Source organism: Lycorma delicatula, chromosome 6 (genome assembly GCF_047948215.1).
Source record: "Lycorma delicatula isolate Av1 chromosome 6, ASM4794821v1, whole genome shotgun sequence".
Classification (NCBI taxonomy): domain Eukaryota; kingdom Metazoa; phylum Arthropoda; class Insecta; order Hemiptera; family Fulgoridae; genus Lycorma; species Lycorma delicatula.
Window position 1 is genome coordinate 19266059 of NC_134460.1, and position 24082 is coordinate 19290140.

At 30.2% G+C, this 24082-nt stretch overlaps 1 protein-coding gene across 1 annotated transcript in view; it reads left to right on the plus strand.

The window, feature by feature from the left end:
* The window catches only part of LOC142326677 (uncharacterized), a 43565-nt gene that overhangs the window by 3801 nt on the left and 15682 nt on the right, over positions 1-24082 (plus strand). The window contains exons 2-3 of the mRNA XM_075369294.1: positions 17303-17437; positions 23447-23558. Of these exons, the coding sequence (XP_075225409.1) occupies positions 17303-17437; positions 23447-23558 (247 nt within the window). The remainder of the gene's footprint in view (positions 1-17302; positions 17438-23446; positions 23559-24082) is intronic.

Sequence of the window (24082 nt, forward strand, 5' to 3'; positions counted from 1 at the left end):
AGTGAGCCTAGTGTGCCCTATTCGCAAACGTCAAATAACAACCTCCTTTTGATGGTTATTCCTGCATGAGAAGCTTCACGGTGACACAGTGATCTTAACTGGACGAAGTCTATTATTGATGATAGCATTTCATTCCCTTTACCGTTCATCATGAACCACGCTCTTGAGAAAACAGACAAGATCAGTCGAAACAAAGTGAGCGATTAGCAAAAGGAGGCTAGAAACAAGCCTCCTTTTCCGTACTATCAGCGCGCTTATTACCTGAAATTCCAATATGACTGGGGATCCAGTAGAAGCTTACAGTTGTATTGCGTTGAGTCATTTGAGAAACACACTGAATTTCACTGACAGTAGGGTGTCTGGAGTACATGTGACCGATCGCTTGTGAGGCACTCATGGAATTTGAGCAGACAAGTACGTGTAAATAAATTTAAGCTAAATATATTTAAGTCCTTATTAATATTATACAGCTTCGCAACGAAAGTACTGACGATGATGTGTAGACCAAACATTCTGTTGTCAACCACAAAAGTACAACAGCACAACCAACAGCATTAACGTATTAGAGCCATATTACATGTGTATTTAGAGCCGTATTACATGGGTATTTAGAGCCATCCGTATAAACTACAGCATCAGAATTCACGCTATTTATAAGATTATAGAATTTTCTACGTAATTTAACCGGATTTATGTTCTTATCAAAGCGAGAAAGACCAAAACAGAAGTTTACTAGAGCAGGCCGCCAAGTAAGGTAATAATATGGAGCAACAGAAAAAACTGGAGGTAAGTGTATATTTAGACCTAAGAAAAGACGCTTTGATATCTACTGTCATAGACAAGTAGATGATGGCCGTTCTTCATATCGATCAACATGCTGGTTGGAGAATACCGCATCAAAGGTTCGAATTTTTCGGTTGCGCTTTAATATGAGCCATATAGAAGCATATCATTTGGTTTCGTATACTCCAAAGAGATGGCTCATCACTGTCCGTCAGCAGACTTACCACGGGACTTGAGCGAAACGCTCCTGCAGCAAGACGGATAAATGAATAATGGACTGCATCGATCATCTTTATAGCGGTGGCTCGTGCCGACGAATAAGCCAGTCATAGTCACAGTCATAGTCTAAGGGGGAACGAACCAGAGCTCGGTGGAAGCACAACATGCATATAAGACCGGCTCGACAAAGAGTAAAGTGAAAAGAGTAAAGTCCTCAAAAATTTATTCTGTAACAAGTTTCTCTTTAAAAAAAAAAACTTTCTCTTTAAAAAAAAAAAAAAAAAAACACCTCAAATACTTATATAATAATTTAATCAAAAAATGTTAAATGTTAAATCCTTCTCATTTTAATAATTGTTCATGGTTAACTCGGTATTTTACAAATCCTGTACTTAAGGGTAATTACTAGGGGTAGTCACCAAAGGAGCTATTTTATAAAATGAATTCAAAGTTATTTGAATTAAACTTTTACTTACTGTTGCATAGCCAACGAAACAAAACAAAAATTAATGGATAATAAATGACGAACGTAATAAAAAATATGGCCAATTTTGTTTTCAAAAATTCAAAATTAAAAAAAATATATATTTTAACATATTATCAAATATAATTTAATTACGAAATTCATAAAATATATAGCGTTTTGAGTTTTCACATACATTGCAATTCAACGCCACGTTGATGGTTGTCAAATTCTATTTTCAAAAAAAAAAAAAAAAAAAACATTTATCGGATACTAAGCCGTATTCATTTTTTTATTAGAAGATGAAACCAGGCGAGACCAGATGAGGCTAGATCAAATCAGGAAAATATAAATTAGGCGAGGGTAAATCAGGCTAGATCTAATAAAACTGATATAAAAATATAAATAAAAGAATTCTTGGATGCTAAAATTTTGCACTGATCATTGACGAAAATTTTAGTTTCCTTAAAAAAAAAAAATAATCCGATACTACGCAGTATTTCTAAGAAATTGAATAAAAGTGGTCCCAGATCATAAGAAAAACACGATAAGAAAACACGATAAGAACGATAAAACACGAAAACAACGATAAGAAACACAATAAGAAAAACACGAAAAGGTTTTGTCGAAAAATACACTTTTTTAGGTTTGCAATAAAATAACTTTGTTAATTTAATGATAAATAAATAAAAATCACTAGTTGACCTTGTAGAGAATCTAATTTTGAGAAAACTGATGTAAATAACGTCTATTAAAATTAAACACAAATTTAAGAATTCAACTTTAATAAATAAATTTTTAAAAAAACTGGATCGGAAAAATGGTATAATTTTAAATAGAAGAATTATCATACAAATGCTAAAAATTATATTGGTTTATGATAGAACTCTTGGAAGATATTTTACTTGCAGATAAAGTGCAGATGTGGTTGTTCAATGATGGGATTCCTGCTCACTATAATTGTCATGAAGCGATGAATCATTTAAATAAAATGTTTAGTAAGCAATGGATTGGTCGAAACGGACCAGTAAAATGGCCACCTCGATCTCCCGGTCTCACGCCTGTAGACATTTTCCTTTGCGATTGGATGAAGTCGTTAGACTATTCCGCTCTGTTAGCACACAAGAATTGAGACATCGTATAATAGAAGCTGAAACTACTATTAGGAATAATAATGATGCTATTAGACGTGCCCGGCTATTATGGATTCGCCGAGCTGAATTATGCATTGGACAGATTGGCGGCCACATTGAGCAATTGATTTGAAGAAATGTTTGCAGCTTTATAATCATTTTGATTTATAATAACCTTTACAAAAAAAAGGATGTGATTTTTATTTTTTTAAATCTTTTTTTTTATTAATTTTTTCAGATATTGATAAGTTTTCTATTTTTTAAACATTGATTGTAATTTTTCTGTTTAAAATCGTATCGCTTTTCCCATCCAGTTTGTGTGTTTTGTTTCTAATTAAATTTAAATTTGTGTTTAATTTTAATAGATTGTATTTACATCAATTTTCACAGATTTAAATTCTCTAAAAAGTTAACTAGAAATTTTGATTTGTTTACTGGTTAAAATTTATTTTATTCCAAAACCCAAAAGTATATTTTCCGACAAAAGTTTCGTATTTTACCCCGTTTTTCTTAAAACTAAAATCAGATACAGGTCTGGCACCACTTTTATTCATTTTCTTAGATCAAAAACCATAACAAAGTACAAAATTTACCCCACGATTTGTACCCAGAAAATTTTACTACGGTTTAATTTCACAGAGTGAGCAAAAAGCAGGGCTAAACGTTTCGCGAGCCGCAACTCGCTAACGAACTGTTTTCTGACTTATTTTTATATGATTTTTACTTCCTTCCACAAAATAAAGTATTGTGATCGTGAAAAATTTAGGTTTTCTGATTTCAACGGAAATATCCATTTTGACCATCCCTGAATCCATTTTGACTAGTTTCAACGTGACGTCTATATACGTTTCTCGCAACATCTCAAAAAACGATTATCCGTAGGATGTTGAAATTTTAGATTTAGAACTGTTGTAACATCTAATGTGCACACCCCCCTTTTGATTGCAATCGACTGGACCAAAAGTATTCAAAATTAAAAAAAAAATTGATTTTGTACTTTTTCTTAAGTGCAGTATAAGCACTCATTGAGAGCTTTCAAGATATATAAGTGGTACTTATTTTCATAAGTACTTTTAACATAGATAAGTACTTATTTTCATAAGTGGTACTTATTTTCATCGGTTCCAGAGTTATAGCCAAATAAAATTTTAATTAATGAAATAAATGGATCTTACAAGTTGAAGGCACATCGCTTCCAAATCAGACTTCATCTCCTTTATTTTAACTTTTTTTTAATTTAAGTATTTTGATTTATTAATAATTATTAATCTCTGATTGTAAAAACAGTTTTACGATAAATAATAATCCAGTAATAACAATAAAAAATAAAATATGAAAAAATATCAAAAGTTATTAATGAAATAAAATTCTATGTACTTTGTATTTAAAAAAAAATGTGTATATGTGATTTAATAGGCGTACAAGGAAGTCATTTGGTGTCCACATCAGATTTTTGTTTTCTTATTTTTGGCTATAAAATCATCTTCCGAGAGATTACCGTGCAACATGGAATGACTCTGTATTGACGGTAACATTTACACAGAAAAAAATTCGAATCGTATGGTTTTTATTTTTCCGTGTATAAATTTATTACGTTTATAGAGAAGCTACAGATAAAGGGAAAGTATACAGATCGATTCAAAATTTCGATGTCGGATTTTTTAAGACTGTCAACGCGTAACAGCTTTGAAAATGATTAAAAAAAATATCAAATTATGGATCAGTGACAACATTAAATTTCGGACAAAATTAAAAAAGGAGGGTAGTTTCACCAGTTTGAATTTTTAATAGGTGTCATAGAAAATTGTGGTTTAATACGACGAAAATATCTATTAAATTATTTAAAATTGTAGTTTTAATTCAATCAGATATAAGGGTGGGGGGTATTCAAGATTATTTCTAAATAGCTTTTGTTCCATACATAGAAGTTTCGTTGAGTAATAAAGTTGAAATATGATCCGAATATTCGACCCAGATTTTCAACCACATTGGACGACGAGGTTTCATGATACTCGTATTTGTTTTTATATTCCCCTCCACGCAGTAGCTACTCAGAGTATCGGGGAAAGTCTGGCTATAGTTAATGGGCTGATCCCGAACATCAAAATAAATAAAAATGCAGACAAATAATGATCTTACTTCTTTTTCCGTCTATCTGCCATTTTCTGTGGTATTTGAAATAAAATTTTGTTAAGATCAAAATCAGGAAAGTTTTGAACCTTTTGGCAGCCTTTTCTTTAAACGGTTCTATACAGTTTCCCTTTTTTATTTTAATAACCATTTGGCATAGCTTGTTTTTGTAAGAAATATTATCTAATTTAAAAAATGGTAACGATAATAATAACAAATATGAATAAGGGAGTTTTATATTATTACTTTTAAATGAAAACGACAAATTAAATAATAAATTAACATACTTATGGAACAGTTATAGATAATATATTAAGAATTAAATTTTATGTAATTATGTTTATTATTTTTTTCTTCCTTGTACGAAGTAAAGGATTTCAACGGAAATATCTATTTTGATCATCCCTGAATTCATTATGACTAGTTTCAGCGTGACGTCTGTACGTACGTATGTACATATCTCGCATAACTCAAAAAGATTAGCCTTACGATGTTGAAATTTTAGATTTAGGACTGTTGTAACATCTAGTTGTGCACCGTTCCATTTAATTCCAATCTACTTGACCAAAAATGTCCAAAAAGTCTAAAATAAAAAAAAAATTGGATTTTGGACTTTTCTTAACTGCAGAAATAAACCCTCATCGAGAGCTTTTCAACGATATATCATCGTCATATGTGGTACTTATTTTCACTGGTTTCAGAGTTATAGCCAAATAAAATTGTAATTAATGTAATATTTGGATCTTACAAGGGGAATACACATCGGTTCGAATCAAACTTCATTTCCTTTTTTTTTAACTTTTTTTTTAATTTAAATATATTGATTTATTAATAATTATTAATAATATTAAATATTTATTAAAAATTATTAAACAAAAAATATACAATAAATAATAATTCAATAATCAAAATAAAAATAAAAAATATGAAAAAAAATCTGAAGTTATTAGTGGAATAAATTTTATGTATTTTTCATTTAAAAAAAAATGTGTACCTGTAATTTAATAGGCGTAGAAGGAAGTCATGTGGTGTCCACATCAGTTTTTTTTATTATTCGTTTTTACTGTATTTTCTGGCTTATTTATAGAATAGCAAAAATAAACTTTAAGCAAGGAACTAATTATTGAAATTACACAATGAAATTTTGAGAGAGTGTTTGTTTTCCAGCAAATATATGAAGCAATAATCCCAAATGCCAGAAAGGGATGATTTTTTTTTATTAAGGTTTGAAGAATAAAAAAATGGGCTTTTCGTAACTCAAATAACCATAAAATTTAGGTAAGTCTAAGTCTCTTTCTGAAAGCTAAATCAAGTTTCCGACAAAACCTTTTTAAAGTGATTTTGTATGACCAAAATTTATTGAGCTAAAGCTTTTTGAAGAATTAATCCTTTCTAATCCTTTGCAAAAGTTACATATTTGCAAATAACCTTTTTTTTTTTTTCAATAAAGCCTCAGATAAAAAAATGTTTCAGATAAAAGTTGTAGGAATTTCAAGTTCTTATAATTTCTTTTTTTATCACTGTTAATGACGGAAAAATTACGGAAATCTGAAAAAGTCACCAAAAAATTTTTGTTTGAATTTAAGTAATTTTTAATATGTTTTATTTAAAAGTGTTTTTGTAGAATTTTTAATGAATAACACCAAGGTTTAAACAACGTTTTTATTTCATGAAAACATAACCTCAAAAATCACTATATGTTATACAAAGCGAAACAAAAAAGCAAATTTCAATAATTAAAAGATTTTATTTAAGTAATTAATCTTTTATTTGAAACGTTTAATTTTATTAAAAAAGTTAATTTAAAAAGATGAGCGCGGAAATGTGATATATTTAAAGGATTAAAAAAAGAGTAATATTTCAAACATTTATAACTCGGTCAATTATGGTTGTGGAAAGTTGCTCTTTAAGCAGGTAAAAATTACCTAGGTTTACTTACAATTTATATTTTTTTGAGTTATTCACGAAAAATCGGTTTTTTATCCTTAAATCCTTAATAAAAACACCATCCCTTTATGTCAATTAAGACTGTTCAGTTTTTTATACTGCATGCTAAAACAGACATTTCCTCAAAGTTCACGCCTTTTTCACAGACTTTTTTCATTGTGCCCCTAATTAGTTCTTTATTATATCATTATTTTATGCTGATTTTATTTTACTCCTTAGTTACAGTTTGATTTATCTTGCCCATTCTTAGATTGATTGTTCCTAAAAAAAAGTGCATCCAAATGAAACCATGAGCATTCAAAAAAAAAAAAAAAAAAATAGGTTCCTAATTTAGAAAAGTTTTGAACTAGGAAATATCACAAGAACTACTCTCTGTAAACCATTCTCTGTGACTTTATTAAATAATGAGCGTGGGAATGCGACGTTTTCAAAGGATTAAAAAGAGAGTAATACTTCAAACATTTATAACTCGGTCAAATCGACAAGTTTACCTTACACAGAATTACACTGCATTTATTCCTTAGGCTGATTCAGTGAAAGATCAATTTTATATTAATGTTATTAACACTATTTAATTAATTATAATACCTTAATTCAAAATATATACTCGATTGCAGATTGCTTAGATAAATAAATATGAAAAGAAATCGTTATTTTTCTACAAACTATAACAAAAAAATATTAAAAGTAAACAAAAATAGTCTATAGCCTAATTATTTTCGTCGTCATAGAATTCAGTATTCTAAAAATGGGGAAGCAGTCACGGATAATAAAAACGAAAATCACAAATAATCTGTAAAACGTTAAAAAAATCTTTGTAACTAAAGTAAACAAAACAATATTTAATGTAATAGGAACAGCATACATTTTTCTGTTGGTATTGCATGCATACAAAAAACAACGTGACATTTAAAAATTGAATAGGTAATAAGTAAAAAGGAAAAATAATTTTAATGAAATTTTAGTTTACGGAAGATTTTTTTAGAAAACAAAAAAAATTTATTTATTTATACTACTTTCTTTCTTTTTATTAAATAACAATAATAAAATCTACGTAACATTATGTCTTTAACCGATTAACTACCATTCTAGATCTTCAAAAATGACATATTGTCCAATGTAATTTCATGTGTGATATTGACTGACCTTGTGCTTCTTTAAAATCACTTCCGACTTCCACTTCCAGTTACGGTAGTTTTTTCCACACCTCAGACCTTGAAAACGATATATCTCTTTAATAACATCTCTGTTTACTCAAAAACGGGTTCACCTTCGTCACGTTTAAATTACTGAAATTATTTCATCAATTTGTTTACTGACTAGATGTTATTTATATTAAATAAGATACTTATAATATTTTCGTTTACGACTGAATAATTTAGGTCTACATTTCTATGGAACTTACGGTCCTCGTTGATAACTGGTAAAAATATTTTCCACGATTTAATCATTCAATCATTTTTCCTGTTTAACCTCTGGGACCACCGTTAGGTGGTCCCAGAGGTTAAACAGGAAATCTCAATCTCATCTCAATCTCAATCTCAATCTCAATCTCATCTCATCCTCTGGGACCACCTAACGGTGGTCCCAGAGGATGAGATGAACGATGTGTAGCGTGTGTGAAAATTCCATGCCTGACCGGGATTCGAACTCGGGACCTCCGAATGAAAGGTGCGAGACGCTACCACTCGCGCCTTGGAGGCCCGAATTGAACAGATTTAACCTTATAATATCTTATGGTGATCTTGTGAATTTTATAAAAAATAATTTCAAATCGTTTACCTTTTTAATAAAATTTGAATAATTCAATTTGTATTTGCTACGAAAATAATAAACTACAAACATTTAGTATTTTACTTTCAAATATAATTATAGTAGACAATCTTCCTTGAACTTACTGATTGTTCCTAAGAAAGTACATCCAAAGGATCATGAGCATTCATAATAAAACAAACAGGAACCTAATTTAGAAAAAAATGTGAACGAGGAATTTAAGGTAACAGAGAACTCCTTTTTTTTGTCTTCAGTCATTTGACAGGTTTGATGCAGCTTTCCAAGATTCCCTATCTACTGCTAGTCGTTTCATTTCGGTATACCCTCTAAATCCTACATCCCTAACAATTTGTTTTACATATTCCAAACGTGGCCTGCCTACACAATTTTTCCCTTCTACCTGTCGTTCCAATATTAAAGCGACTATTCCAGGATGCCTTAGTATGTGGCCTATAAGTCTGTCTCTTCTTTTAACTATATTTTTCCAAATGCTTCTTTCTTCATCTATTTGCCGCAATACCTCTTCATTTGTCACTTTATCCACCCGTCTGATTTTTAACATTCTCCTATAGCACTGCATTTCAAAAGCTTCTAATCTTTCCTTCTCAGATACTCCGATCGTCCAAGTTTCACTTCCATATAAAGCGACACTCCAAACATACACTTTCAAAAATCTTTTCCTGACATTTAAATTAATTTTTGATGTAAACAAATTATATTTCTTACCGAAGGCTCGTTTCGCTTGTGCTATTCGGCATTTTATAACGCTCCTGCTTCGTCCATCTTTAGTAATTCTACTTCCCAAATAACAAAATTCTTCTACCTCCATAATCTTTTCTCCTCCTATTTTCACATTCAGTGGTCCATCTTTGTTATTTCTGCTACATTTCAATACTTTTGTTTTGTTCTTGTTTATTTTCATGCTTCAATACTTCTATATGTTTTAGAGTTTTTCTTATAATCTGTGCTCATTTATCTATTCAACAGTATTTCAGTATTTATTTACCCAATCAGAACTGATGATTGTTCTAATCCATACAATGTAAATATCTATTCATATAAAAGGATTTAATACTGAATATTTTTTTTTTTACGAAATATTCAGAAAATTATTTTTTTTTCAATTTTTAACAAGGTTTTTTTTAATGTACTGTTGTGTCGATTTTAACCACAATTCAGATATTCTATCTTATTCGTCAGAAAACATCCCCCCCTCTAGCCTCTTATACCAGATATAGCCAAAACATTATCATATATTAAGTAGATTTAATAAGAAAGCTACCTATTGTAATGGGTACCATGATTCCACTTCCGGAAAATTTCGACATATCTTCGCGTTTCACATCCCCCAGACCCCAAAATCACCATCAGCTCAGAAGTTTATATATACACTTACATATATATATATATTTCACTTTCTTGTGGACACGAAACTGCCGTAATTTTCCAAAATAATTTTCAAATTGTTCCGTAAAAATAACTCGACCCAAAATGTCGGTCGAGATCGTTAACGGCCAAAATCAGACCACGGGGGTGGAAATGGGGTGGCTTTTACGAAAAAACAAAATATCGCTATAACTTTTTTATTAAGTAAAATATCGAATTCGTTTAAAATTCCTACTATGTTTTGGAGAAGGACCTAAAATTTATCTAAGTACAGTCTTTTGATATCACTAACCATTGGCCAAAGGGGTGGAAAAAATAGGGTTTTGAAGACAAAAAAAATTATACCTCCCTTAATAAGCACAGTATTGAATCGGTTTAAAGTGATCGTTAGTCCTCTAAATATTACCTAAAATATTTACCTAAATTTTTACATAAAATATAACAATTTTTGATATGACCAACCCTTACGACAAGATATGATCAAAACCAATAAACAAAAAAACAAAATCGAAAAAAAATATCGCTATAACTTTCTTATTAAGTAAAATATCGAATTTGTTTATAGTTCTTCCTATTCTTTGGATAAGGGCCTAAATTTATCTAAGTAAAGTTTGTTGATATAACCAACCATTGGCTAAGGTGATGGAAAGATTTGGGTTTCGAGGACAAAAAAAACCATACCTACCTTAACAGGCACAGTATCGAATCGGTTTAAAGTGATCGTTAGTCTTCTAAACATTACCTAAAACCTTTGTCTGAAAAAAAATTTTATATGACCAACTCCTACGGCAAAGGATGATCAAAATGTTGCTGGAATTGTAAGATGGTGCTTGTCGTATGCTAAACATGTGAACTTTTTTCACAAGCAACCATTGTCGTATTGCGTAAATTTGAAGTTTTTCTTAACTTTAAGGTGGAAATACTTTTTATCCCCTACTTCTTAGCACCGGTGAAATCTACCTCCGTCCTCTTTTTCTTTCTTTTTTCTGTTTAGCCTCCGGGAATTACTGGTCAGGTGTTACGTCAGAAGATGATATGTATGTGTGTAAATGAAATGTAGTGTTACACATTCTCAGTTTGACCATTCCTGAGATGTGTGGTTAACTGAAACCCAACCACCAAAAAACACCGGTATCCACGGTCTAGTATTCAAATCCGTGCAAAAATAACTGTCTTTACTAGGAGTTGAACGCTGGAACTCTCGACTTCTAAATCAGATGATTTGGGAAGACGCGTTCACCACTAGACCAACCTGGTGGGTTACCTCCGTCTTCTGGTGTCCCGAAAGGGATTTTTTTCTTGTAATCTGCAATTTTCATGATTGTTCATCAAGTGGGTGTTCGTAAAGCGATACAAATATTATTATTCAGTTTTATCGCTTCAAAAAAACGGAATAGCTATTTTCAAAATAACAAACATTCCATGCCAGGCTTACTAAGAAAACTGAGAGTGGAATGGTTTCTTTATTTAGTCGAATGTATTGTTACATAACAGAATGCTCAGAAAAAATTAAATATGTTCTGCCCAATTCATTGAACATCATTACTTACCATTGAAAGAAAATTTAATTAGGATCTTATGTAAACTACTAGGGAATTTACATGCGTCACAATTATAAGAAAGATAGACTGAACGTGTAAAACAGCAAATGATGTACTACTTTCAGTTATGAAATAATGCAGTAGATCTACTGTGTAAATAATATATTCATGAATGTCCTTTATTTCGCGAATTATATTATTATTTTTATAAAGAAATAGGTTAATTAATTTTTTAAACACGGATCTTTATTTTTACTTGCCAAGTTAATAAAATGAATCTTATCCAAAAAATGATGAGATAAAAAATACCTCACTACGGTAAAACAAAAGAAGTAAAAATGCAATTTTACTTTTCTGACATCATAGCCCTAAGGAGAGTTTAATTTTTCTACGTCTCATGACCCAGGGGCCTCAAAAAACAAAAAAAGTGGGAGTAATTTTCGTACGTACGTTTGTTGGCGTGTTTAAACCTTAATATAATTTGACTGGATAAACCGATTTTGTTGAAATTTGGCACAGAGATTAGTATATTTGTTGGTAAAAGTTTGAGATCAACATCTCCAACGTGGAGGTAGATAGTTTTTAGGGATCAATTTTCTCAAAATTTTGGAAACAGCCCCAGCTCATTACATGCGTGCACTCTCATCTAACCATTTTGTAAACGTTTTGCCCCAAAATTCCTCCCTTCCCAAAAAATCGAAAAATATTTTTATTTACTCCATATTTTTTTATGTCTTCCTAGGCAATTATTCAAGTGACCCAAAGAAATACTTTGGGGGAAATATTAGGGATAGGGGAGCCAATAAAAAATAAAATTGGTATTAAAAATATCGATTTTTACATTATTTAAATTTTTTTGGTTTATTTAAACTTAATCGTAAATTGCCCCTACCCCAAAAAAGGAATAGTAGGTAACGTTTATCCATGTATCATTATTTTTTCATTATATTAGAATAAATAACTAGGCCAGGGAAATATTATAAGTTTGTTGTCAGCTTTTTTTTGTATGAAAAAGCCTTAATCGATTTAACTACTTTAATGTTCTTTGTTTGTATCTAATTCAAGGATCTTGTACGTCCAGATAAAATACCTCGAATTTTATTTATTTTTTTTTTTTGTAATTTTCTTCATGATTACATTTAAATAATACATTTATTAGTAATATTATGATTTAGTACCTCCTTTTTTATTTTTTGCTTCGAAGAATATTGACAAAATATTCTTTTTATTTTAAATTGTAATTTAAAAACCATAATTATATATTGTACTAAATATTAAACTAGTTTTGTTATTTGAAATAAAACATTAAACTAATAATATATGAATAGAAACAATAACCTTGGATTAGTTCGCGGAAATTATTTTTGTTTTATATTATTTTTCTCTTTCATATCTCTTACTCTTCAAGAATTAGAATTTAATTTGGCTAAAACCTTAATAGTTCACTTTTTTATATATAACCTTTTGTTATTATTACTGCTCGTGTTTGTTATTATTTTTCCTATTCTATTATGTATAATTACTATCAGCTGCTATTCTCTGAATTTTTCAGATCCTTCTTAGTGTCCTGTTTTCAGGTTTTCCCTGTTTTTCTTCTATTTTACCGCTTCTATTCACCCTATTCTTCTCTTCCCCTTTAAATACTCTATTATCTTTTATGTCCTCCCTCTTTCATTTTTTTCCTTTCACGTAATTTTCCAAAAAAATGTTTAATTGTATAACCATTTTTTAACCTATATCCCGTTCAGTTTCTTTAAAATTTTTTCACCATCATTATTATTACTTAATTTGCTCCAATCCTGATTTTATCTCATTATTGTATGGTAATAGACCTATATAAAAAAATTTATAAATAAATATATGTATATTATAGATATATATTATCGAATATCGGAATCATCAATTAGATCAATACTAGTTTGAACAGTTTGGTTAGGGTTCTTAACGGTTTTCTCAACAAAAAAAAAGATTCTAAATTCGCTAAAGAGTCATTTTTTTAAGTTTTAATTTTTTATTTATTTACACCTGTTGATATAACAGGATACACAAAAAATAAACAGAAGAAGTAACATTTTTTTTAAATTACAAAATAGTTTATTTATAACGAACCATTCATAAAGGCTATTTAAATCGGTTTCAGCATTCTGAAATGGAGGCAGAAAGTTTAGACTTTCATATCAGAGTGCTGATATGGACATGTTTAGACATGTCCAACATGACCTTACATGTTTACAAATCTAAACAGTTTTACAGTTTTGAATCGTTAGAATGTAATAAAATGTTAAATGTTAAAGTATATTACACAGCCAATAATATCATTTATGAAAACATATAACGATTTAAGGTTAGAACCCTGAGGCATACCTGACTGTACTACGAATTTTTTAGTACATGGAGCCCGAATCGAGATAAATTGATTAATATAACTAAATATGAATGAAGAAAACACAACTGATAAGAAAACCCAGACCGCAACTTATTTTAATTACTGTGTAATTAAAATCATAAAAGTAGAACACAGCAAATCTATGATATTGATTTCAATTAAACTATTGTAGTCGTGATTTGATACACTTATAAAACTTTTATTTAGCAAAACATTATATAGCTAATATTAGAGGAATGAATAACATATCACATTGGAGGCTAGTTATATTGCTATTAATACTAATATGAACTATTGTAATAAAAGTAAAAAAATTAAAAAATGAGATCCTAATTGAAACGGTTTATATGTACAAAATAATTATAATAATATTAATGATATAAATACTGCATATGATAGAAACATGTATTTGAAATAATTTAGCTTTCTTAATTTCGTTGGCGTTTAATTTTTCTACTTTTTTTGTTAATTCATAATTTTTTCCACATAAATACGTTTCATTGCTGCAAAAATGTACGTAATTATAATTTTAAAGAACATTACTAATTTTACTTTTTATTTTATTTTTATTATTACGTGTAGAACTGTATTCAATTTTATTCTCTACAAATAGGAAAATCGGAGCGTACGAGTATATTATTTCACGTTGAGAGAAAAAATCTCCATCCCACAGTTTTTGATCCCTTTTTTTTCTTTGAACTCTCTTGCAGTCATTCGTTTTTTTTTTCACCAGGAAATATTATTTTTACACTAGGAAGTATTTTGTTTTTTTTTTTAAATAACGATTTATTTTCACTAAAGATAAATTTTTAATAAAGATGAATTTTTATTACAAATGTCCTCTTTTTTACTTCCTTGTACGAAGAAAAAAGTGTGATAAAATGTGTAAGTTGTGATCGCAAAAAATGTCAGATTTCAACGGAAATATCAATTACGTATCTCGCCTAACTCAAAAAATGGTTAGCCGTAGGATATTGTAATGATATTGATATTTCATTAATTGATATTGATTTAGGACTGTTGTAACTTCTAGTTGTGCACCTCCCCTTTTTATTGCAATCGATTGAACCAAAAAGGCCAAAATCCAAATTTGTTGGATTTTGGACTTTTTCTTAATTGCAGTAATAAGCATTCATCGAGAGCTTTTCAACTATATATCTTAAGTGGTATTTATTTTCATTTGTTCCAGAGTTATAGCCAAATGAAATCTTAATTAATGAAATAGTTGGTTCTTAAAAGGGGAAGGCGCATCGGTTCCAATCAGACTTCATCTCCTATTTTTAACTTTTAAAAATATTTATTATTCTCACAACCATGAGGATAACGAACGCGTCGGTTGTCCAGAGGGCTCCACCTCCGGCTAGGCGGTCAGGCGAGCGAAGAGAACTTCGTTGTGTAAAACATGTTCTATTTTATACAGCGAAAATATTGCGTTTCCTATAAAAAAGAACATACTGTAAGGAAATCCGTATTAAATCCGTAATTAAAAAAAATTCATGTAAACGGAAGTCCGTTAACACTTCGTTTTTGAATTACGTAATATTTTATATACTCTCGTTACATATTAAACTTGTGTTAGGTTTAAAATTAATTAACTTTATTTAAATATTTTCCATTAAATTTTTACAAAATATTAATTTACTCGTAATTTAACAAATTTAATTTACACTAGTTCAAAAAATCTGATGTGGACACTACATTACTTCCTTAACACATGGTTATTAAATTAGACATACACATTTTTTACTGCACTTGATTTTAACTTATTTCATTTGAATGTGAGATACGATCTATTAATTTTTTCTAAAGTGGACAGTAACACAGTTGCTAAAATATTAGTTTTTATTGACATCAAATGTCTATACAATTATTAATTCAACAATCTTAATATTAGGATAGAGTAAAAGTCCCTTTATTATTCTTTAAATAAATTTAAATCCTATATCTATCTAATACTATGTTTATTTTTAAATTTTTATGATGTAATCATCAACAAAATGAAAACAAAAACGAATAATCAGATGTTTCACCAAATCTAATGCGGTCATCACATGACTTACTTTATGCCTATTAAATTACATATACACTTTTTTTTTAATGAAAAGTACATAAAATTTTATTTCATTAATAACTTCTGATATTTTTTTTCATATTTATTTATTTTTTTATTGTTATTACCGAGTTTATTATTTATTATTTATTGTACAAATCTTTGTACAATCAGAGGTTAATAATTTATTAATAAATCAATATATTTAAATAAAAAACAGTTAAAAAAAAATGAGATGAAGTCTGCCTTCCCCTGTAAGATCCAAATATTTCAGTAATTAAAATTTTTTTGGCTGTAACTCTGGAACCAATGAAAATAAGTACCACTTATGATACATCATTGAAAAGCTCTCAATGAGGGCGTATTACTGCAGTTAAGAAAAAGCCCAAAATCAACATTTTTTTTTTATTTTGAGTTTTTTTGAACACTTTTGGTTCAGTCGATTCCAATCAAAATGGGAGGTGCACAACTAGATGTTACAACAATTCTAAATCCAAAATGTCAACTTACTAATCGTTTTTGAGTTATGTGAAATATATACGCACGTTCGAACATGCATACATACGTACGTAAAGATGTCACGCCGAAACTAGTCAAAATGGATATTTCCGTTGAAATCTGAAATTTATCGCGATCGCAATATTTTGTTTTCTTTGTACAAGAAAGTGAAAACTGTTAAAATATATTTCGACTCCAATTCTTTGTGTTTTAAAACAATTTATAAAAGTATAATTATAAGTTCCGCTTACCAACAACTTTGTGTAACTAAGTATGTTCAAGCGCTTTCGGAAATATTATTTTCCATCTTCAGGAATATATGATGATTTATAAATATTCACTTCACATAGAAAAATTAAGAATAGCAAAATAAATTATAAATTTATATAAATATAACAATGATCTTAACGGTAATAAGATTAAGTCAACGTTTATATGTCTCATAACAATTGAGACTCAAATTCCTTAATTGTATCTTTTTACTTATGAACAAAACTATGAAGTAGTCGATAAAACATTGATTAAAACATTCCATCACTTTCGTTATTCTACGTTGAATCTAAATATAAGTTCTACAAAATATATACTATAGATCTGTGGTTCCCAAACTTTTCCAGTCGTGGCACCTTTCTTCAATTAAAATCTTTCCATGGTGCCCTACCCTAAGTTAAAGTTAGTCGTAAGTAAGAAATAAAAATAAATAAAACTCGTGTATCTTCATTATTTTTTTACTTTATTAACATTAAATTAATAATTATAAATGTCGTGATTCAATTAATTATGAAGCTTTTACAATATTTCGACGCTCCCCGGGGCGCCGTGGCGCACAGTTTGGGAATCACTGTTATAGACAATTGAACCGAAATACCAATCTTCGATAAACATTACTTGTTTACTTATTATCTAATTTAAGGAAAATGACGTCAGAGACAACCATGATATATATGTTGTTATTCTAGTAAATACTTATTTTTCGTGTTTTTTTTTTCATAGAGAAGAAATAGAACTACATTCACACCACAGCAATTACAAGAGTTGGAGAGCCTATTTCAGAAGACCCACTATCCTGATGTATTCTTAAGAGAAGAAGTAGCATTAAGGATAAATTTATCTGAAGCACGTGTTCAGGTAAATAACAATGAACCTTTTCTATTATATTATTTTATTATTTACTGCTTTATAGATGTTTTTAGAATATGTCTTTTGATATAATAATAGTGTATCTGGTTGACTTTTTATTCAGAAATTCCAAAAAGGAAAAGGGACTACCTAAATATATATATATATATATATATTATTTAAAAATGTTCCAATTTTATTATAATAGAAATTATTACTAATTATTTTTTAGTTCAACTTGTGAAGGAAGTGAAAACAGTCACAAAATTGTCAGACTACATAATTTTTGCGATCCGGTTTAATAATTTCAGTCATATCTCAGCTGTTTACCAACCGATTTGAATAAATCAAATTCTATTTTGCTCACAATGAAAGGCTTAATAATCTATTTTATAAAACATAATTCGATAAAACTAAAATTTACGGAGATATTAATCATTATAAAATTAATTTTAATATCAGTTCTTGTGATTTAAATTTTAAAAGGTAAAAATTTCAAACTGATTTGTTTATATAGAGTGTTTCTAAAATGGTGAGCTGGCTATACTTTTCGAATTCTATTTGTAAAACTAAACAAAAAATATCCTTAGGAAAAATGGTAATTTCTCCTTCGTTCTCCCACTATTCACCTTATTTTAATTATTATATTAAAAAAAAAAAAAATGGGTGGTTGGGGGAGAACGAAGGGGAAATTACCATTTTTCCTGAGGATTTTTTTTTTTTTAGTTTTACAAATAGTATCCGAAAAAGTATAGCGAGCTCACCATTTTAGAAACACTCTGTGTAAGATGTGGTTGGGTATACAAAGTAAGATCAAAAAGTAGTAGGATTGAATTTCTATAGGGCGAACGGAGCCGTGGAGGGGAGTCGGACCACCTGAGCGTGGTAGTGGGGAGCCTTCCGAAGAGACCGATATTTTTTTCCAGTCGCCTGCGGGCAAGCGGAGAGTAAGCACGTTGATTTCCATGAACCTCTGTTAAGAAGTTTCATCGCGACCAGAGATGGATAAAAATCTGGAGCAGCGCTACGCCATCAAATTCTGCGTCAAACTCGGGAAAACCGCGACGGAGACCCTCGGAATGGTTAAGGACGCCTACAGGGATGCTGCCATGAGCAGCTCAACAGTGTTCGACGGGCATAAGCTGTTCGGGGAGGGGCGGGAGCTCGTCGAAGACGACCAGCCCTTCAACTTCAAGGATTGATGAAAATGTGGCCAAAGTGAAGGCGCCCAAAGTTTGTACCCCCTGGACAGATTGTGAATGCCAGTTTTTACATGAACGTACTTAACAGGTTGCGCAAACGCGTTCTCCGCGTGCAGCCAGACATCGCAGATTCTTGGAAGCTTCACCACGACAACGCGCCGTGCCATACGGCGTTGCTGCTGAGGGAGTTCTGGCCAAGCACAGGGTTGCCACGTTGCCTCACCCCCCCCCCTACAGTCCAGATCTGGCACTACCGGAATTCTTCCTCTTTCCTCGGCTCAAGCGGGACCTCAACTGAAACCGATACAGCTCCGTAGATGACGTCCAAGGGGCCGTGACGGCATCTCTGAAGGGGATCCCGGAAAGCGAGTTCCAGAAGGCGTAAGTGCAGTGGGAATCGCGTTATACGCGTTGTGTCGAAGCACAAGGGTGCTATTTCAAGGATTTGTACCGATTAGTTCAATAAAAAAAATTTAATTTATTCAGTCCTACTTCTTTTTTATCTATATGTACATCAAATTTCACTAAACTATATCATTTCGTTTTTAAGATATAGATTCTTATTGAAAAAAAATCCTCGAAATATGGAATTCAGAGAAAATGGAGTGAAATAAAACATTTCTCCATATGACATTTGAACATTATACATATATATATATATATATATATATATATATATAAAACTAATTCCAAGTACAGAAATGGTGAGAGAGGAAAGCACAAAGTTATTAGAAGTAAATAAAGAGAAAACTGATGCGCACTTCTTAAAATTAGGATTAATCGAGTGGATGAAAAAGGAAGTACAAGGTGTTTATATAGTGTAGAAAAATGAAGAATATTTGAAAAAGATTAATTAAAAGAGAAATATAAAACAGGACTTTGATGGGGCAGTAATATTCCTGATACATAAAGATAAATCTATCTAAGTAATAATAATGAGGCAGACGATACAAAGTACTTCATGAAATTGTATTTAAAGAAGCTTATATTTTAACACGAATATTTCTACAGTTTTCTATTAAGTGAGACATGATATTTTATTATTTTTATAATAGCGCTTGACAGGTGAGCACCATTACATTTTACGCAGTCTTGGAATTTTAATCGAAAATTTCCATTACTCGCTATAACAAAACGTTATGTAAGCCAACGTTGTTTTGCGTGCAACTTCTTTTTTGAATTTTGAATTTTAGTTCCGCTAACGTTTGCTGTCGGTCTATTTAAACCTAGCTCTTCAGCAAATCCCAAAGAAAAAAGTCGATTGTGGGCAAATCAGGTGATTTAACTAGTCATTGTCCCATTTTTGAATATTATACGGTTAGAAAAAAGTTCTTTGAAAGCAGTAGTAGCTACAAGACCTGTATAACTTGTAGCACCGTCTTGCTGGAACCATGTAATTTTTTGAAATCTAACTAATTCATGCCTCAAAGATTATAGTAACCGTGCTTGAATTACGCGCTGCAGTAACGGGTTCAGCGTTCTCCCGATCGTCTTGAAAAAAATCTGTCCAGTACTGTCAGATGACGAAAGTGCACACTACACTATTATCTTCTGACTATGTAACGGTCTTTCATGTAATTGAAGTGGGTTTTCAGTGCTCCAATATTGAATATTCTGCTTATTTACGTAGCCGTTCAGGTAAAAATGAGTCTCGTCTGAGTTAAAGTATGGTGGACTAAGTTTTTATAACCATTTAAACACTGCAAAGTTCTTGAAAAAAATTCATGCGAACAACCAAAATCATCATCCTGTAATCCTTAACAATTTGAATTTTATTGGGGGTGAAAATTTAAGTCCTTATGAAAGATTCGATGGATCATTGATATTCAATTTTAATGCACGTTTAACCGCAGAATAATTTGGACTGCGTGTTATGGCAGTTTGAACTCTATCAATATTTTCTGGCGTTCTAATAATTTTTCTGCTCCTTTATATTTTTAATTTAATGTGAACTCAGTTTCCTCAAACTTTTTAATTCCTAAGTTAATTGTATGAACAGAGTAGATAAGTTAATTACATGGAAGTAAGATTGCATGAACCCGCCCATGATGCGGAATATTGAATCGATTGCAAAAAAACACATTCGTACAGTTGTAGCGGAGTAACCATTTTTATAAAACGATTTAACACAGAAAAAAACGATATGCAACCGACCACTGTTCCGTGTTTACGAAACGGTATTAAACGACGGACAACATAACATCAAGTTCAGTACCCTCACCCAAACGTCAAATGAATAACGAAGCTATTAAATTTTCTCGCTTCACTGACGTCAACTATATAATGGCTATAAGCTACAATAATATCACTGATAAACATAATTTTTGTTTCCTAACATGCGATACATAATTTTAATCCGTTTTGTGATATTGAAATCGAATTTGCATTCTGAATCTTTCTATCACCCATCATTTATGAAAAATGTTTAAATTTTAATTAAAGGATTTTTTTTCACTTTTCAACGTATATTTAGCATTTTAAGTTCCTATATTTATTTTGTTAGTTCATTTTTTATTGTTTAACTTTTTTAACATAATTTTTAAGTTACAAATAAACAATACTAGATAGAATTAAATCATATCATAGTCACATACTATGACATCATATCTAACACTGAAGTGAACCTTCATGGACAAAATTAATCACGTCTATGCAGGTCAAAGCATGTGGCTGAAAACACAGCTGTGTTGTTTGTATTAAGCACTGGATTTAGGAATGAACTAATTTCGTTCAGTCTTAAGTTTGTTAACAGTGCATTGTCATAATGCCTCGAAATTGTGTAAATGATGTGATGCCTTTTGTTACGTATGTGGTAAGTTTACCGTAAAATCAAATAGAAAAAACATTACACCTTTAATTAACAAAGCATATTATTTGTACTTTCAGTGTAAAATTGGTGATCAAGATAAGACGTCGGCTCGTCGTATAGTATGCAGTAATTATTCTGTATATTTAAGAGGATGGTTGAAAGGTACACGGAAGGCTTTGCCATTTGGTGTACCTCTGGTTTGGGGTGAACCAAAGGATCAAATGTAACTGATTGTTACTTTTGTTTAACAAGTGTATCAGGAATTTTTTAAAAATCTAAACATATTGTTAAAATATTCTTCATTGCAATCTACAATCAGGCCTGTACCTCACAGTGATATTATTCTAGTTCCTGAGCAACCTGTGAATGTATGTTTCGAAAGCAGCTATGTAGAATCAGGCAGTACTGAAGAAGACGACAATGATTTTGATTTTGAATTATCTTCCAATAAGCCACATCTTATATCACAAGGTGACTTAAATTACTTGGTTAGGGATTTAAATTTATCAAAAAAATCAAGCTGAACTGTTAGGATAAAGACTGCAAGGTTGCAATTTACTTTAATAAAATACAAAAATTTCGGGCTTTCGAAGCCGACAAGAAGAACTTTCTCAGTACTTTATTGAAGAAAATAATTTGATTTATTGCACAAATATTGATGAGATTATGTTACGCTTAGCACAAGTTCATAAACCTTAGGACTGGCGCCTTTTCATAGATTCGTTCAAGTATAGTTTAAGAGTGGTTCTACTAAACATTGGTAACAAATATCCTTCGATACCAATCGCTTATGGTATTAATTTGAAAGAGACATTCGATGTGATGAAAGACGTTCTTGAAAAAATAAATTATAAAAACATAGCTGCAAAATATTGGTGACTTGAAAGTTATAGCTATTTTGTTAGGCATGCAGTTACGCTATACTAACATATTCTTTCTTTGGGAATGGGACAGCCGAGCTAGGAATAAATATTATGTTATCAAATTGTGGAAGAAACGAGATAACTTAACTCCAAATTGGAAAAATATTATTCATGGGAGAGGAAAAAGTTTAAATCTAATTTAGATTTTCTCCTACAAAGACGCAAACAGCGATTCAAATGATTTTTACTATGGAGATTAAAAGAAATTTTTATTCTTTATTTAAAATTCTATAGATCTTTTTAACAATAATAGTGTTAATATTAGCTTAAGACTTTTTTTTCAAGCTTTCTAAGCTTGCAGGTTATGCTTGGGATCTGAAAATGAAATTGTGTGAAAAATGCCTTACCGAGATTCGAACCCGATTACAATGTATCTATCCATAACTTCATATATAATTACTGTTATATAAAGCATTTCATTTTAAAAAAATATCCTGTGCTAAGTGAAGACTGTGTGCATAACATATTTTCATTGCAAGAAGTATATTTTTTCCTGTCTCAATCTTTCTTACGGTCGTAACACATTTAAAATAGTTGAAGTATATTTGGTAAAGTTAATTTTTTTGAGAGTAATGATGTTCACTATAGAACCACTTTCCGTTGTTTAGATATCACTTTTACCGCTGAATTTAATTTTTAAAAGCTGATATGTAACGTATATTGACCTAAGTAAATTGTTTTAAAAAAACGAAGTCGATTTTGGATTAAATTATATGTATAATTTAACGTTACCTTTAACCGTTTCGGTTATGGTACATAAAAAATTTATAAAAAAATGTTTTTGTTTTTTTTGTTTTGTTTTTTTTTTACTACGTTTGATCCTTGCGTTACTGGGTTTTTTCTAACCCGATATTTCGTTTACTCAAAAGTTTATGTTCTACTTTTTCGGTACTTGAGATAAATCTCATTTCATTTCATTGAGAGTTTGGGGATTTAAATCTTAATTAAGAAAGTACGTTAAAAAGTGTACTTCGTTATTCTGAACCGATATTGAGGTGAATAAAGTATTTTAAAATATATTTAGTTATAATCAATATATAAGTTTTAATTTTAAAAAATGTATTGTTATTTAATAAATTTACAGGTTTGGTTCCAGAATAGAAGAGCAAAATGGAGAAAACAAGCAAGATTACAACTTTTACAAGATGCTTGGCGTATACGTTGTTTAGGATTAACAGCTCCACCATTGCTTCTTGGTAATCTATTATAATTGTCGTTTATTTTTTTTTTTTGTTAATGAACATTTTTTTATACTATTTTTTTATACATTTTTAAGTTACAACAATCAAAATCTTATTTTACCGCAAATGAATCGTTAGAAATTTTACAAAGATTAAAAACATCAAAAGTAACAAGAATAAATTTTGACTGTTATACAACTATAACCGTTTACTGATTTTATCCTTGGAAATCTTCAGCAAATAAAGCGTGATGTCGTTGCAAATTATTTACGTGTATAGATAACAGTCTGAACTTTGGTTTGATCTTCGCATATGTTAATATCAGCTGTTTAACAAACTAACTTTGTAAGTAATGTAACTTTGTAAATTACATTAAAATTAAATCGAAAATTACTGACTGGCTCAAAGCCTGTTTCTTTCTAATTTATGATTGCTCAATGCCGGAAAACGTTCATTAGCCTGGTAAATTGGGTACATTGGGTACAAACGTTTTATCATTTTTACCACTGATTTTTATTGAGTAGACTTCTTCGTATCTG